Consider the following 16,672-nt stretch of genomic DNA (forward strand, 5'->3'; position numbering starts at 1 on the left):
GTATTTCATTTTTACGATTTACACATTATACACATATTTTTCACTAACATCCAGTAAACTATTTTCATCTCAATTCCGTAGGAAATTCGTTACGATATGTATTCGAAGTAACTGAACTCATGATACTTTTTTGTAATCAATCATTATATTTATATAGATAGACAATAATAATTAATGAATATATTTTAATAAAATGATTCGTATACAGAAAATGCAAATAGATATTTTTCATTATTTCGTTACATTATTAAAGATTATTCAAAGAGAAGACAATATATCAACCATACTCATTACTTAGCACTTAACAGATGAAAGCACGAAATAATGTACTAAGCCCATATGCATACAATTTGGATTTAGTATATAATTTTAAATAGTTGAGTAACTTCGCTGTTTTACCCGCTTTAAATTTAAACTATTAACGTGACAAGCATGAATTATATGTTTTGTTCTCATAAATGATTACGTAGAAGAGTGCTTTTATTTTTTTTACTCACTTATTATAGCTTATTATTTTACTTTTTGTTCATAACAGCTCAATTTATTGTGAAATAAATCTTTTTTTATTACTTTGAAAAACAGTTTCTTATTTGTACAATATATGCGAAAGACAAAAAAGGATTTTTTTCGAAAGATGTTTCAAAAGATCAGCTGTTCTGCTATCTGTTATTGTGTGATCATCTTTTAAGAGAATTCAATGGACCTTTTTCGTTGAAAGTTTGTGCTAGGTAAAGCTCTAAGGGTGGGGGTCGAGGGTTCATTGATCGCGGCTATTGTCAACTCTGCGCGTGCGCCGCCAGCTGCCATAGCCGCCCTAGTATTGGGGTAAGCAGATGGTATGATATAGAAAAAGTTTTTTTTTATTGATCTAATCTGAAATTTCGCGTCACGCTTGTCGTTTTTGATATGACTTCTGTCGGTATAATGTTTTGTTTGTAACCAATTATAATAATAAATATAATAAGGTTAACTTTAAAATATATATGCTTATAACTTTTAAATAGGATATGCTAAATATATAACAAAAGCGGACGAAACCCTTTTGGCGTGTCAAAGAAAGTAAGGTACCTAGTTTTGCCATTATTTCCTGTACTGGCGGTACATCGTTACAGAAAACTCTATCATCCTCTCATCAGCAATATAATTAATATAATTCTACAAATTTCTAAAAATATTTTCTTCAAATATTTTGTACTAACATATCGTACTTTTTTTCTTAAATAGATGACGATTATAAAAAGTTACCAGTCCATTAACATTAAGCTTCCTTACATCTCCAATTTAGGTTAGTGGTACTGCGGTGAGTTTCAAGTTTATTTTAACAGAATTTTCAACAGATAGGCAGCTAATTGACGTTGTAAGGTATCATGTACTGTCTTCCAAATAACATATTTATGGTGTCGTATATTAATATACTCAGGTTCAGGTTGCCAAATTACCTGTTGACAAAAATATTTGAAACTAAATAGGTCCTTATAAGGAAAATTTTATAAGCCATGTTAAGCTTTGAAGCAATCATGTATAATGTTTATATGTATAATATTTATATACATTGTATTAATAGACCATTAGAATCAAAAGTTGCATAATTATTTTTTTCAACCTAATCATATTCCTCCTAAATCCTAAAATATAGCCAGCTAGATATCTTAGAAAACAAATCAAAATCTGGTGCAAATTTGCGGCAACGCCACGCCATTTTTGTTAATAAAGTGTTGTCACTTTAACTATTGATTTCGTATTAATAAATTGTTAATAACAACACACCCTAGTCACTAACTATAGTTAATATTCGCTTTTGATTTTGTATTCGTTTTTCTTGCTACAATATAATGTTCCGCACGCCCATCTATTTGTTCTATATTCCGAGACATGAAATATTATTATATAGCTTTCTGCGAATGTAATTATTTTACACATGAACGTGAATATTCGTGTAAGTATGGCACGAAACCCAGAGATGCACCCTTCGTGCTCTGAGACTGCAAGTTAATATGGAGGGTTGGTGGCCCCAAACCTACGCATGTAATTACACTGGCTCATGTCCCCTTCACAACGAAAACCTCGAAAACAACACCTAAAACATTGTTGCTTGACTGCCGGTGGTACAGTTTCAAAAAAGGATGTTGCTTGAACAAACCCCTTTACAACTAGTGAATCTATATTTTTTAATTTGCCTTAAATGTAGTTGCTACTTAAAAATACGTATACATACTATATAGATATATTTTTGAACATGGTCATACATAACCAATAGTCACTTTTATAATTGACTTAAATTATATTCGTTTAATTTTAATAAGCAAATTATGTAAAAAGAAACTATTAGGTGACAAAAGAATTGTGTTTCAAAAGATTAAAACTATTTCTATTGACGTATAATATGTATTTCAACAAATCCAATAATACTCGGAGAAGCCTTACATCGGTGTCAAAGTTAAACCAAACTTCTTGAATTCTGGACATAGTTATATAAGTATATAAAAAAATATATATGTACTCGTTACGTCGAGATGATACTACAGCTCCATCTTTAAATTTTCTGATGAACTAAGAAATGTAAATATGTTATTGTGTTAGTTACTATGAAAACTAGATGGTGTTAGTTGCTATGAATGAAAAGTTTCATTATACAGCTACTGGATGGCGCAACATAGCCTGTGTTAAAATATCGAAAAAAGGTTGAACCTCAAAATGCACTGTAATTACTTTTTATTTTATAATTTAACATTAAATGAAAATCATAAAAATGTTCATATTTTTATTTCCAGTGTTACTATCTGATTTTACACAGGGATTCTGTGTAAAAACATGTCAACTAAGTGATGGATTATTATTTATAGAATTCGTGATAATGAGGCAGTAATAAGTATACACATCGATTTCGATGTGTATACTTATTACTACATACGAATATAATTATTATCGCGCACAAGTGCATCCTCAAACGTCAAATAGAAATATTTTAAGCACAGGTTATCCGCTTTATGCGTTTTTCTGTTCAACGGATCTCCTTATCTTGGTGTTCACCTAGTCCTAATATCTATTTGGCAAAAAAAAATATAAGTTGGCCAAAACCAGACTTGAACTTGAGACCTCAAAGTCTGAAACCTAAAATCAGTTCCATGAATCATTTCACAAATACATACTTAGTCGTTATTTTATCATCACCAACAGGGTCGTAGGTTCGTATTATCTGAAATCTTACTTCGGACGAATAAAATCATAATTTACTTCTGTCTTTAAGAATGCATCAATTTTATATTTAAAGTTCTAACCATTCTCAAGACCCACAGCCATGTGCTGTGGGTCTTGAGAATCCGATCCTAGTTTTTGAAAATGAAGTCTCAAATACACCTCCTTTAACTATGTATATGTTTTAATTTAGTACTAATTGCACAATTGTCAATTTTAACCGTTGTCAACAAAACATGAATCACAGCATCTCAAACTTCACTGATTGAGTCCAAGATCGATTGCGTCAGCACAACAATGTTAACTATATTCGTTATTATCTCTTTAGGTATATGATAATTTAAGTTTCAAATTAAGAAAAACAATATTTTAATTATATTTGGATTTATAACTAAGATGACTGCTTTTTTATTACTGGCATGTTACCTAAATGAAAAAGAATAAAAAATTGCACTTCGGGAATGACAGTTGGTGTATTCTACCGTCAAACATCAATAATTTGTAATTTGCTATGTTTGAAGGTGAACTAGTGTAATTACACGAATAATTGCTTAGATATCATGGTTGCAGCGTCTTGAGCGCATCGGTCTAAGGTACGAATTATACTTTTTACAGTATCAGTATCTATAGGCAAAGGTAATTTTCTATACGGACGATTATGTTAAAAAAATAATTAAAAACCCGCTAAAAAAACTGAAGAAAGATTTTAATTCGGTAACTTTTAACTGATTACCCTTTATAAAATTCGTTTAGGTGTAATATAAGACAACTTACTTAATGATGTCATATATTAATGTAGAGTAAAAAATCATACCAAAGTCATACTGATGACGTTATCATATACGAATACTACAACACGTTTTGCAATTAGATACTTAATCACTCAAAATTAAGCTTTATTGTCATGCTATCAAGTACCACAATTGTGTGATATAAATAGTGACACTTATAAAAATGAATCACTGCATCTATAAACGTCACTGATCACATCTTCGAAGCATCCAAATATACCCCGATTAGAACTTCACGAACATTTCAAACCATTTTTTATGAATCCATAGTGAATCTTTTATTTTTATTTAGATCTTGATTCTTGATCAATGACGTCATGACAATTTAAGGTTAATGTTGTTTATTTGTCTGTATGACTATCGTTGGATTAGATTATAATTTTATTAACAGTTATTAGTAACATACAGTCAGAGCAAGAAAAGGTTCGTCACTTTAAGATCTATTTTCGTGTTCCCAGTATGAGCGATAATCTGCTTCACCGATCGAGAATATATGACACTGACAGACATATTTTGACAATTCCGTAGAAGATGAATTCAGTAGATATGATACATCTAATTTAAATTTGTAATGACTAATTACGCCACTGGTTGATGTTGATATAAACTAGACGTAACCCAAAGATGTTACACTATTTTGAACTAAGTTATCATACTATGTAGATTTAATTTTATATGCAGTTGTCAGTTTAGTGCTTTAGTTTCAAAAGGAACTAAGAGCTTACGATTTGATAAAGGAATGAATTTGAAAACGGACAAAGGTTTTCTTACTCTGACTGTACATTATCATCATCCTCCTGCCCTTATCCCAATTTTATTTGAGATCAGCGCAGCATGTCTTCTCCTTCCATACTTCTCTGTCAGACGTCATCTCACAAGTAACATTCTTTCTAACCTTATCATCTTCACACAATCCATCCATCGTTACCTTGTTCGTCCTCTTCCTCTATATCCATCCACATCCATGCTCAAGGCCTTCCTCACAATATGTCCCTAATTCCTCCGCATTACATGCCCATACCATGATAGCCGCCTTCCACATAACTTCTCGGCTATCGGTGTCACTTTCAAACATCCTCTTATGTACTCATTCCTCACTCTATCCAATCGCGTAACACCACACATTCCTCTCAGCATTCTCATCTCCGCAACATGCAACTGTCTTTCAGTCATCCCTTTTGTAGCCTTTTGTTACTCTGACTGTACATAACAAAAAATAAAACTAGTAAAATTATCTATGCCTACATTTCATTGTTTTTGATTAGTAAAGGCTATGTATAAGTAGGGTCTATGCCACAGGACTATATAATAAAATAATTATTATATACATATAGTGTGGTAGTGAAGCAAGTTTGAACAATAATCGAAAACAGGAATAACAGGTTTGTAACACATAAAATGCATAGGTATTTATTTTTAGATTTATCAACACCAACAAGTTATTAAGCGGTAAATGTTATGGACTTAGTATGTTAAATTCAATTTGTATAACTGAATACTTGACAATGTATTTTTATATGAGATACATACACATACATAATTCTGAGTACGGAAAAAACACGTGTTCCATTCTTCTTATAACTTGGATGTCTTCAAACAAGTCGTGAAGGTACACTTTGCGAACCGGCATATGGCGAGGGCGGCTTGTGCAGTTCATCCTCATCCTTCCTGACTGTACTAGCCATCTTCCCGTTTACACTCCAATTGCACGTACCTTCAGGTGAACGTCGGGAGTCATATCGAGACTACCCAGTAAATAAAAAAGATCATATATTTGATAATGTTTACAAAAGTATCGCTTTTGACGACCTCCGTAGTCTAGTAATGTGTGCACCGGTTTTCAAGGGTACGCCACTCCGAGGTGCCGGGTTCGATTCCCAGCCGAGTCGATGTACATAAAAGTTCATTAGTTTTCTATGTTGCCTTGGGTCTAGGTGTTTGTGGTAGCGTCGTTACGTCTGATTTTCCATAACACTAAAGCACTTGTGTACTTTGGGATCAGAGTAATGTGTGTGATGTTGTCTAATATTTATTTATTTTCATTTTTAAGATGCTAAAAAGTTTTTTTTTTCCTCCATACTATTTTGACTCCATATATTTATCTTTTATGGATTAAATCAAAGCTTTCCATCTTTTCAAAAAGCTGTGATTTCGAAAACGTTGCTTGCTCTAAAGAAGATGGATTAAAGTGTCAACCGTGTATTTTGTCATTTCTTAGAACACAGTGGATTTTTATTATTAGGTTATTTTTAAATTGTATGAAATTCTGTGAAGTGTTTGACATATAATTCAATACCTATTGCGACTTTTTTGCTGAGGTGTTCAGAGATAACATCAATATTAATTAATATTCATCATTACCAGTTCAATGTTCTACTTTTACTTCTATAGTGAAAACTTTGGAAAACATGTTTTGATTCCAACAGTATTTTCGGAAATACTATCAATACCAACATAATATATTATATTCGGTGTTACTTATAGAACACATTAAGCTAAAAGCCTATTTGGTTGTGATCAGCCATCGAGTAGATATAATAAGAACGTAAACATATAAAGCAACCAGTCATTTTAAAGATTTCAAAGATGAAAGATACTTAGATATAAGAATATATAGTTTTTATCTATAATCTACATTATAAATCTATATTATATTTTATTTAATCCCTACTAATATTATAAATGCGAAAGCAACTCTGTTTTAAATAAAATTTGGTACACAAATAGTCTGGAGCCTGAGAAAGGGAATAGGCTAAATTTTTGGAAACAAACACCAATCATCAACGAAATATTTTAAGGTAATTTGTAAATATATTAATATATATGTAAGCGAGCACCGGGGGTAACAGTTAGTTTGATATAAATTTATATAATAGTATTTGAAAATAATATTTTATGACTTTTTTTTTTAAGATTTAGTTCGGGTCACCTCGAATGGAGTTGTAAGTGTCACGGAAGCCGTTATTATTTGACAAGAATCTCGAATCGATGGTGACTTGCAAACCCATTTTGCTCACATAGTCTTCCAAATGTCGGATCAACCACCAAACCCACCAGTTGTGTTAATGAAACGCTCATGGTTCGCGACGCACTGGTGATATGTGAAATGATTAATCTAAGTAATATTGAAGTAATAATACATTCCAATAAATTTTATTTTATTGATAACCAGTACTTTAACTCGAGAGCTATCAGACCCAATCTGATTTTTTAGCGATATGTGAGACTCGCTGGCGCTAAAAGCGCCGGAATACTCACTAAAAACCAGTGGTACCAATTCCGTTGCTTGCGCATACTACCGTGACGTTCTGAAAGTAGTCCTCTGCGGGCTTCCAATTCATAGGAAGTTCTCATGATAACGAGACACCCTAGCCCCGGCGGCACTTATGGCGGGACGAGAAGGTGTCTTCAGCGAAAACGTCTTCTCCCCGGTCTTCTTCGGGGAAACGGGCCAGCAGCATTGAGACCCAATCTGATAGGTCAATCCCAAGTATAATATTTTTTTTATGACTAAGAAGGTACTAATCAAATTATTTAAAAATAATGTAAATTTATCAAATGAATTAACATTAGTTACATTGTAACTAACGTTGTAAGTATTCCATACAAAGTTAATTACGAATTAGCGACCTATTAATCTCTACGCTCTTGTTCCATAATTGATACACTTTAAGCTAATTATTTAATTGAAGTAATAGCTGAGTATCGAAAGATATGACATTGAAAATATTAATTATAAAATTATTAAAAACTCATTTTTACTAAAATACTCAGTCAATTTGCTTGATGATATAGAAATTATTGTAATGTACTTACTTATAATACCTAATTGAATGAAAAACTACAATACACATTCATATACTATGTTTTAATTTTTTTTATTCGACGACAATAAATTGCACTGATAATAATGCTAATTTCACAAATATACGATTAATAAAGTACTATTTAAACTATCAACAAGGGAAAGTTTGAAAAACTTGTTATTTGAGTAGTATTTTGGAAACCATTGTGGTTTATTGAAATAAAAATTGGAGTAGGGGGTGGAGAATTTCCTCCAGGAAAAATAACCAGGTTACCTCAATTTTAAAGCCTTTAACAGTGAACTGTTTTCACCAAGCCCACCTACTTAAATGACAAAATGGCCCAATACCGTACAGACTGGCTAAGAAATCTTCTGAAGACATGTGACATCCAAAGATACATTTGGACTCACATCTCACTTAAATACCAGTATATTGATTAAAAATAATATAAATTCCTTCAATAGGCTATTTGACAATGCGAATAAATTGTGAATTATTGTAATCAGTGTAGATTATGAGTTTAAAAATGGTACTAACGAAAGTTGAAAATAATTCTTAATTTATTCAAAAATCAATAAATAAAAATGCATTTTTTCAAACGTTTGTCACGTGATACAAAACGGGCTTGGCCGGGCTTATGATGAAGTCACTTTCTTGTAAACCTTGCTTTTCTATTATATGTACCAAAGATTAGAATACAGCAAAGTGACGTCACCGACCCCATTGCAGCGCCATATTGTCCAAGTAGCGTTTTCGAGCGTTATTTAAATATGGAACTTTTAATATGACATTTTTCGACAAATATGTACTAGAATTAAAAAAAAACAACTTTTACTAGGTTCCTTAAGCTCTACTAGATAATATAAAATGGATTTTAAAAACCAGTCAAATAGCCTATTGTGATGTTGTCTAGTTACAAAAGCATGGAGGCACGCTTTAAATAATACAAAATAAAAATAAGATACAACAAAGACACGGACCACTCGTCTGTGGACACATAAATACAATAAAAAAATACAGCTGTAAGCTACCAAAATCTTAAGAGTTAACAAGTGAGCTTCTTCTTTAAATCATTTACATCGTGTGTTATTTTAAAATTCTAGTCATATTCAAATTTCAAACCCAAAGCGTTTGATATTTGTTTGACTAAATGCTAGTGTTGTTTGACCTTCATCGATTTAAGCTATGTGAAGGTAAATCTATGTTATTATTATACCTATAGCATCGTTTCGTTTTACCACGATACGCTTGAGAAAACAAGCCGTGTGCCACGCTAACACACAGCCTAGCTTCGACGAATATAAAATAATGATAATTATTTACTATTAAGTACAAAGTTCTAGGATGAAAAAACGCCTTACTCGAATTTGCGTTTAACGTCATTTTCGACATTACTTTTTAAAATATAAGTACTTAGATAATAATACATTTAGGTACTTGGTTTTTAGTTATTTAAATGAATACGTTTGGTAGAGTCGCAACCTATAACAGTTACTTATTATATTTACAAAAGATTAATTTTAATATCTTCTATTATTATCAGAATAATAGAATATATTAAAATTATGTGCTTGACAAACTCAGATTATATATAAATAAAATAGCCGGTTTAAATGCAGATAGAGCGCACGAAAAATTATACTGAAGTAAAGAAAGCAAATACACAAAACACAACCAAAAGCCAACGCCCGGTACTGTGTTATCACGCATCCATTTGACATTAAGTCATTACAAATTGTTAATTACTACACTCATTGCCGGGAATTATTATTCGCTTTCGATTTTGTATTCGCTTTTGTTGCTTTTACTCTTTTAATACGAGCTACTAAATATTTCTATGTACTTTAGATAACTAATATATCACGATTACTATCTATGTTTGAAAGAGAGACTGGTTAGTGGTTAATGTATCTACGGGTCATTATGATATTATTAAGATAACTATTTTCTATTTACAAAATTCCGCAGACCGCAGTATATATAAGTACTCTCAGGTTAGGATGACATCATAGCGTGTTACGTCGTCTCTGTAGCTTCGGAGGCCGTGGCGCGCGATCGACTCACTATTCCGTCCTCGCAGACGCAGACCGCAGTTCAGTCCAGATACCGAGAGCATAAAGAGCTCACGTACTATTAGAATCAGTGACTACACAGCAATTACAACCATGGCTAACATTCTAGGTAAGTTTAATTATAAACAAATACATTCTTATTATTCTTACAACATTTTATTATTTCTTAATTAGATTTTGTTATCATTTTCTATACTGAATCAAATGAAGTGTTATTTATATTGAAACTTTTTTGAAATGCCGGCTGCAGCAAATAACCGGCATTATTTTGGCGAAATGCCAGAACCGGGTGTGGTGACCGGCATCTTAAATTCGTTAAGATCAATATCATAACAATTTTTAGTCGAAAACAAACGCTACCAGTGTTAGTATTTAGATTTAGGAATCTATTTTTGTTCAAGAAATATTAAAGATTGTCGCCTAATTCCTAGCATTGAGGGTAATATTAGATGCGGCGCATGTATTCAATTACTACAGTAAAATCAATGTAATTGTACAATGATTGGTCGTAATTGATCCAGTTTGAAATATAGGTGTTGTCATTGGTGATCTTCAACGTCCCTACAGTATGAGATCATCCGCAATACATTGTTTGACACATCACAGTTCGGTCCTACGATTATTATTGGTTACATCACAGCCGTGCGTCCTACGTTTATTTCTTATTGTTATCGTGTAACTGCGCTTCTGTTGAAGAATTTTATATTGTTATTGTAATTTTAAAGAAGATACGAAACTAAATACAAGTTAAAGTACGAAATGTACGACAAGAACATATCAACACAGGAATGTTGTATAATTTTTACTTATGATTCAAATACGCATTTTTCCGTAGTTTTCGTCATGTAAATGTAAAGTTTCGTTATTTAAACGTTTATCATGTAGTTTGTAGACACAAATGGCATTGAACGATTATTTACAATACATTATGCAGACACATTTATAACAACATTCATAGGTAGGTACCTAATAAAGGTTTTTTATTATATTATATATCGATCGATCGTCTCATTGATAATTAATTACCGATGAAAATATTTACTAATTAAAATGTAAATTACAATACCCGATGTCTTAATTATGTTGACGATTTGGAATCAATACCACAATTAGGTATAATAAAGTAATGATGTAAAACCAATTTTTTCTAACGAGTTCTTAATAGCTATACAAATGTTGTTGTTTTTTTGATAATATTAAGTAATGTATAATAATATCTTATCATTTTTTGTTTTGCTATACACAATTTTAACATGATTGATATCGTCAGCGTGGTTGCTTTCGGCTATAGTAGGGATGTTTTATGAGATTAGCCAGCTGAGTCGGGCAAAGCAGCAAACATCAAATAGTGTAAAAGTATTTGTAAACTGCGAAATTTCTAGACTATATTATATTTACAAGCTTATACGTGTTATATTTTTCAAATCTCAGAAGTGTGTGTTAATGTTCGTAGCATCATACATATAACTCGATATCCTAGAGAAATACTAACTATGCTAACGAGTTTCCAGTCCCGTAATATTCTAATTAATAAAACACGTTTACACTATTCTTCATTAAAATAAGTAATAAAATTCAAATATTTAAAACGTCCTCAGTATTCGTAAAGCTTATTGATAATAGAGAGTAGAGTTTTTTCTTAACTTATAATATACATAGAGTAATCAGTACGTTTTCTACTGTCAAATATACAGAGATTACATATTCAACGATTTGGGAAAAAATAATCCAACGTAAACAATCAAGTGGTCATTTTGTGGTCCATTATGTATTTCTCGATATGGAAGAGTGCGTCGGACCCCTCTGCTTAATCTGACAGATTTTTTTTTACAAACTCATTTACGTAGTTAGCTACTACTACTAACCTAACCTCGAAATTTATTCATTGTGTATTTTGTTAACGAATATCTTGATCATTCTTTAGACCAATAAATTAGATAAGGATGCGTTGTTTACTTAAAGTCACGTTTTCTTCCAGCTTGTGCATAAGAAAACGTGGGTATCGTATATATCATTACATACAAATGTGCAATTAAATGCAGTCTTGAGTTGTTAAAATTACTTTAGTAACTATGTAGTTTTCTATCATTATTGATATACAATAAATTAATGCCGTTGGTTTCATGATATCTAGAAAAACTCAGTGTTAACCATTCAGTCAAAAAGATTGGAAAATATATTTGATTGTTATATATTTATTTCTTGTTTTCTAAGCACACTTTTACTAAGGTGATATAAATAATGATTACGTTATTAATATATTATAGTTAGTCATTGTTAGTAATTTTATAACACGACATTGGTCAACCCTTACACACAGCAGGTTTCCTAGTAAGACTGGCTTATTGATTTGAGAATGACCTCATTGAAGTAACCTAGAAGGAGCGAATGTGCGGCAAGGCAAACGAATATTTTTGAATCTTAGACCACATTTAAAACTCTATTAATAGGGAAAAGATTTTTTCGATCTTGTTTACAAACTACTAGACGTGTTTACATTCTTTTGACACTAGATGCGGTAACTGTAGGTAAATAAGCGCAATAATGAGGTGATTTTAGGATGTCCTTTCCTTTTACCTATTATATTGATGACATGTATACATTTAATTTGTAAAACTTATAGGTACGCAATACGGTTCAGTTGCGTTAGTCTCCGCATACCAATTCACTAACGATAAGCTATATTTAGAAATGCTGTTAAGAGACCTATTCCGTCTGGGGCGTTATTAGCGTTATAACTCAACCTTAATAGGATTTGAAGGTAACTAACAGAATATCAAATATGTTTATTGTATACTGGTGACCCGCCCCGGCTTCAGACTGGTGCAATTTATTAATACGAAAGGTCAAAATGTTACTGTTAGAGCCAATTATCCGGCTTCATATTTCGCGGTGAACGATGATATGGTCGAACTTAATTAAAAGTCATTGGTATCTTCTAATGTTATTTTGCTTTAAAAGATATTTATTTTCGACTTGATCGGTATAAATTGTGATAGATCGGTATGATATAAATATAATTTGTAGCCTGATGATGTCGCCCAACCGATTTCGATTCGGACATATTATAGTGCACAATTGTTTGCTTGCAACAAAGTTGCACTCTCTGCTCCATCAATCCTATAACCCGATAAAAGCGAGCGCCCTAGACCCCAAGGACCCGAGTAAATCTGACTCGACCAGAAGGGCAAGGACATTCAAACGCAGGACCAACCGGTTTGCCGTCAATTTCCAGACTTCCTGCCTGTTATTAAGATTTTTGACAGAAATACCCAATATTTATTACTGATTTTATATGATTCAATATTCGACTCAGGGTTTGAACCCAGAATCTTGTGATCTGCGACCTAATATCTAGACCAACTAAGGAATAATAAAGCTATTCAACCAGTGAAAATATTTTCATAATTAAATCATAAATGGTAGTTAGTATTAAGTGTATTTTTTTTTATTTACAGATGTTTCGACGGAAGATAATCTTCAATACCAATTCTTCCCGGTATCCAGTGGTTCTGTTCAGTTCAAGATAAGGGCAGCTAACGATGCACATGTTGCATTGACTATGGGTCCACAAGAGTCCGATCCCATGTACGAGGTAAATATATTTTTTTAATCCAGCTAATGTTTTCTACAAACATGATTATAGTTATCTAATATACAAATAGTATTTTGTAACGAGAGTTTAATCCTGTATTTCAGGTGTTTATCGGTGGTTGGGGAAACACGAAGAGCGTAATAAGAAGAAACAGAACTAAACCTGATAAAGTTGAAATTGAAACTCCCGGCATCTTGAATGCTGGAGAGTTCCGCGGCTTTTGGGTGAGATGGGATAGCGGTATCGTGTCGGCTGGACGCGAAGGAGAATCTATTCCTTTCATTTCCTGGTCCGACCCGGAACCATTCCCAATAGGTTTTGTTGGAGTCTGTACAGGCTGGGGTGCTTCCGGCACATGGAAAATCGAAGGTTTGTAATAAATCTTAAAAATCGCAAAATGTACCCAACTTTTCTTTTTATACAAAATTAACGGTGCAGATGGGGCCGAGTTCAATACTCCGGACAAGTTAGAGTATAAATTTGGACCAGTCGCAGCTGGGTCCTTGGAGTTAGAATACCGTGGCCCGCACAACTGCCACGTTTGCTTTACACCTGCTCCTGCTGAAATCGATCCAATGTACGAAGTTATCCTCGGCGGTTGGGAAAACACTCAGTCAGTTATTAGACACTGCAGGCAGAAACCAGATAAGGTAGTTGATGTTTTATCGTTGTGTCCATCGTCTTTAGACACATGACAATATACCATTCTAATACTTCGTAGGTCACTCTTCCAACACCGGGTATCATGAACGCCAATGAATTTAGAAAGTTCATATTCGAATGGCGCTGCGGCAGGTTGGCTGTTCGTGATGGAAACACAGGAGCAGTGTTGATGGAATGGCTAGACCCATCCCCATTCCCCATTACTCACTTTGGAGTTCGCACGGGGTACGGCGCGCGGGGCAATTGGCGTATATCCCATTACTACAAAGACGGCGCACAACCACGTTGAGTGTTTATATTAGAGACTATTGCTTAAATGTTAATTGCTAATTTGCATCCAATGTTGTTTAATTATAATAATATAGTCTGACGAAAGTAACTTATTTGATTTTTAATTACTAACAATTTAGATGTTGGTATTCCTAACATGTGTTTGATAATTTGTAATTTGCAAGCATATATAAACATCGGAGTATGTTTTGAAATTGGATTGTGGCAGGTTGGGTACATTTTGTGTGTTTTTTATTATATTTAGTTTTAATTAGTTTCTCTCGTATGCTTTTCTTCTACTTTACTATAAAATGGTTATTTACTAACCGTTCCATTAATTTAAATTTTTTCTGCTCCTTTGTACATGAAAAACTTTGCGTAATATTTCACTATCTTACATGATGCATTTTGATTAATAAAATTCGGGTTATATCCATAACGTTTAAAATTGCTTGCTTATGCGTAATCCATTATCGTTTTATCTTCACTTATTAATGGCTTACCATCAAAGCATGACGATCATCATGTCTTGTATTCTTTTAGATTACCTGGTATCAAAAAATACCACATTTTGTTCCACTTCTATCTTATATTTTCGTTGATACAGTTGCAGTTTAAAAAAAATATATTAATTATATTTTCAGTTCCACCGTCGGCTCCATCAGTAGCACCTTTGTACAATTCACCACCTGGCTACCCCGCCAGCGCTCCCGTGATAGGCAATGCGCCTATTGTTGGCGGAAATGGTGTGTGGGTGGATGTTACATCCGGCCAAGTACCACCTGGTGCTGTAGTTGGAGGACAAGATTGCTCAGGCGAACCTCTTTATGTGGCTAGAGCCCAGCACCAAGGAGCCATGATACCTGGAAAACTTGTGTCGTCTCACGGATGCGCTTATATTCCATGGGGTGGAGAAGAACACGGAAAGACTGAGTACCAGGTCAATTTCTGAAATATATGAGACACAAATCTATGTCTACATGAATTGAATCAAAATCCACAGTCTAAATCAGAATGCACAAATATCAATACTCTTATAATATACATATTTATTACACTATGTGCAACTGATTCGAGCTGTTCCTTTTGATTAAAAAAAAGGAAAACTTGTAAAACTTATATTGCTTCTGATTTATTTTTAGGTTCTAGTAGGAGGTCCTGGCAACTGGGTACCTACCAGCGGATCAAACATTCCCCCCGGAGCGTTCCCAGGAGGCGAATCAGAAGATGGTGAACCTCTCTTCATCGGCAGGGTAAATCATGAAGGAAGCATTACAACTGGCAAGGTCCAGCAGTCCCACGGAGTTTGCTACATTTCATTCGCGGGCCAAGAACTTGGTTTCCCCGATTACGAGATTCTTATGAGTTAAGCTTACAGTGGAAATAAGACCACAATGCAAAAGGCAATATGCCTGGATATTGAGCTTCTTCCTAAATTATGTGGCTTATTAATAATAATAATGAGAAATGTTTAATTATACACACTGTGCCTGGTAATATGCATGTTATAAGCACTGCGTAAATATGTAATTGTTATTGATTTTGTAACAATGTTAAATATTTTATATTTGATTAAATTATTTTTAAAGTATGATGAATATCATTATAATCGCTAACCTCACCCGTAATGAAATAAAATTTGCTATAAATGTTCCGACTACAGAACATTACATACTAAAATAGACCTTATAGACTGATGCTAGAAGGTATATTATGATTATTAAGAGACTTATTAGTTATAATGAGCTGATTACAAAGTGCCAAATTTATATAAAATTCTCGAAAGATTTAATGTAGTTTATTTTTGTACCTAAAATGAAAGAACTCAACATACTCTTACTATACTCCACAACGTATCATTCTTAAAGAATTTACCGTAGTCTAAAATGTATTATTTCGTATTCTTATCTCGAAGACAAAGACTGTTAATTAGTAAACGATTTATAATATTTATTGATATTGATATATTTTCTATGCAGTGGTAATAAGGCCCCTTTTAATTTCCCTACAAGGTCGGCAGTAACGACATATTTAACGTATAGCAAATTGATTATAATCTATACTTAAGACCGTATACGATCCTCGAGTCGAAACATTACATTATTCATACTAATATAACGAAGAAAGATATTTTAAATTAATAATAAAGGATTATTCTCATATTTTTGTTTTAGAATGTTGTGTGATGTCTTTTTAAGTGTACAAATTAAAATTGTTTACCGACGAAATATTCATAATATTGTCGATGACTCTTTATAGATATCGCATAAGCACATTGAT

General features: G+C 32.9%; 1 protein-coding gene across 2 annotated transcripts; it reads left to right on the plus strand.

Annotated features, from left to right (window-relative positions):
• Positions 1 to 9,790: 9,790 nt before the first annotated feature.
• Positions 9,791 to 15,983, plus strand: LOC124529628. 2 transcript variants are annotated; one of them, XM_047103445.1, is made up of 7 exons: positions 9,791 to 9,973; positions 13,323 to 13,459; positions 13,564 to 13,828; positions 13,898 to 14,109; positions 14,181 to 14,406; positions 15,037 to 15,332; positions 15,535 to 15,983. In XM_047103445.1, exons 1-7 carry the CDS (start codon positions 9,958 to 9,960, stop codon positions 15,760 to 15,762), a joined length of 1,380 nt encoding a protein of 459 aa, XP_046959401.1. In that variant the 5' UTR covers positions 9,791 to 9,957; the 3' UTR covers positions 15,763 to 15,983. The 2 variants fall into 2 exon arrangements, with proteins under 2 accessions (XP_046959401.1, XP_046959409.1); XM_047103453.1 differs by lacking the exons at positions 13,898 to 14,109; positions 14,181 to 14,406.
• Positions 15,984 to 16,672: the final 689 nt, after the last annotated feature.

The sequence above is a fragment of the Vanessa cardui genome, chromosome 1 (assembly GCF_905220365.1).
Source record: "Vanessa cardui chromosome 1, ilVanCard2.1, whole genome shotgun sequence".
Classification (NCBI taxonomy): domain Eukaryota; kingdom Metazoa; phylum Arthropoda; class Insecta; order Lepidoptera; family Nymphalidae; genus Vanessa; species Vanessa cardui.

What these genes read in the sequence shown, in the direction of transcription:
- LOC124529628 (XM_047103445.1), top strand. An exon ending in AGTCCGATCCCATGTACGAG is followed by an intron (nt 13,460 to 13,563) that starts GTAAATATATTT and finishes CCTGTATTTCAG; the next exon opens with GTGTTTATCGGTGGTTGGGG. An exon ending in ACGGAAAGACTGAGTACCAG is followed by an intron (nt 15,333 to 15,534) that starts GTCAATTTCTGA and finishes ATTTATTTTTAG; the next exon opens with GTTCTAGTAGGAGGTCCTGG.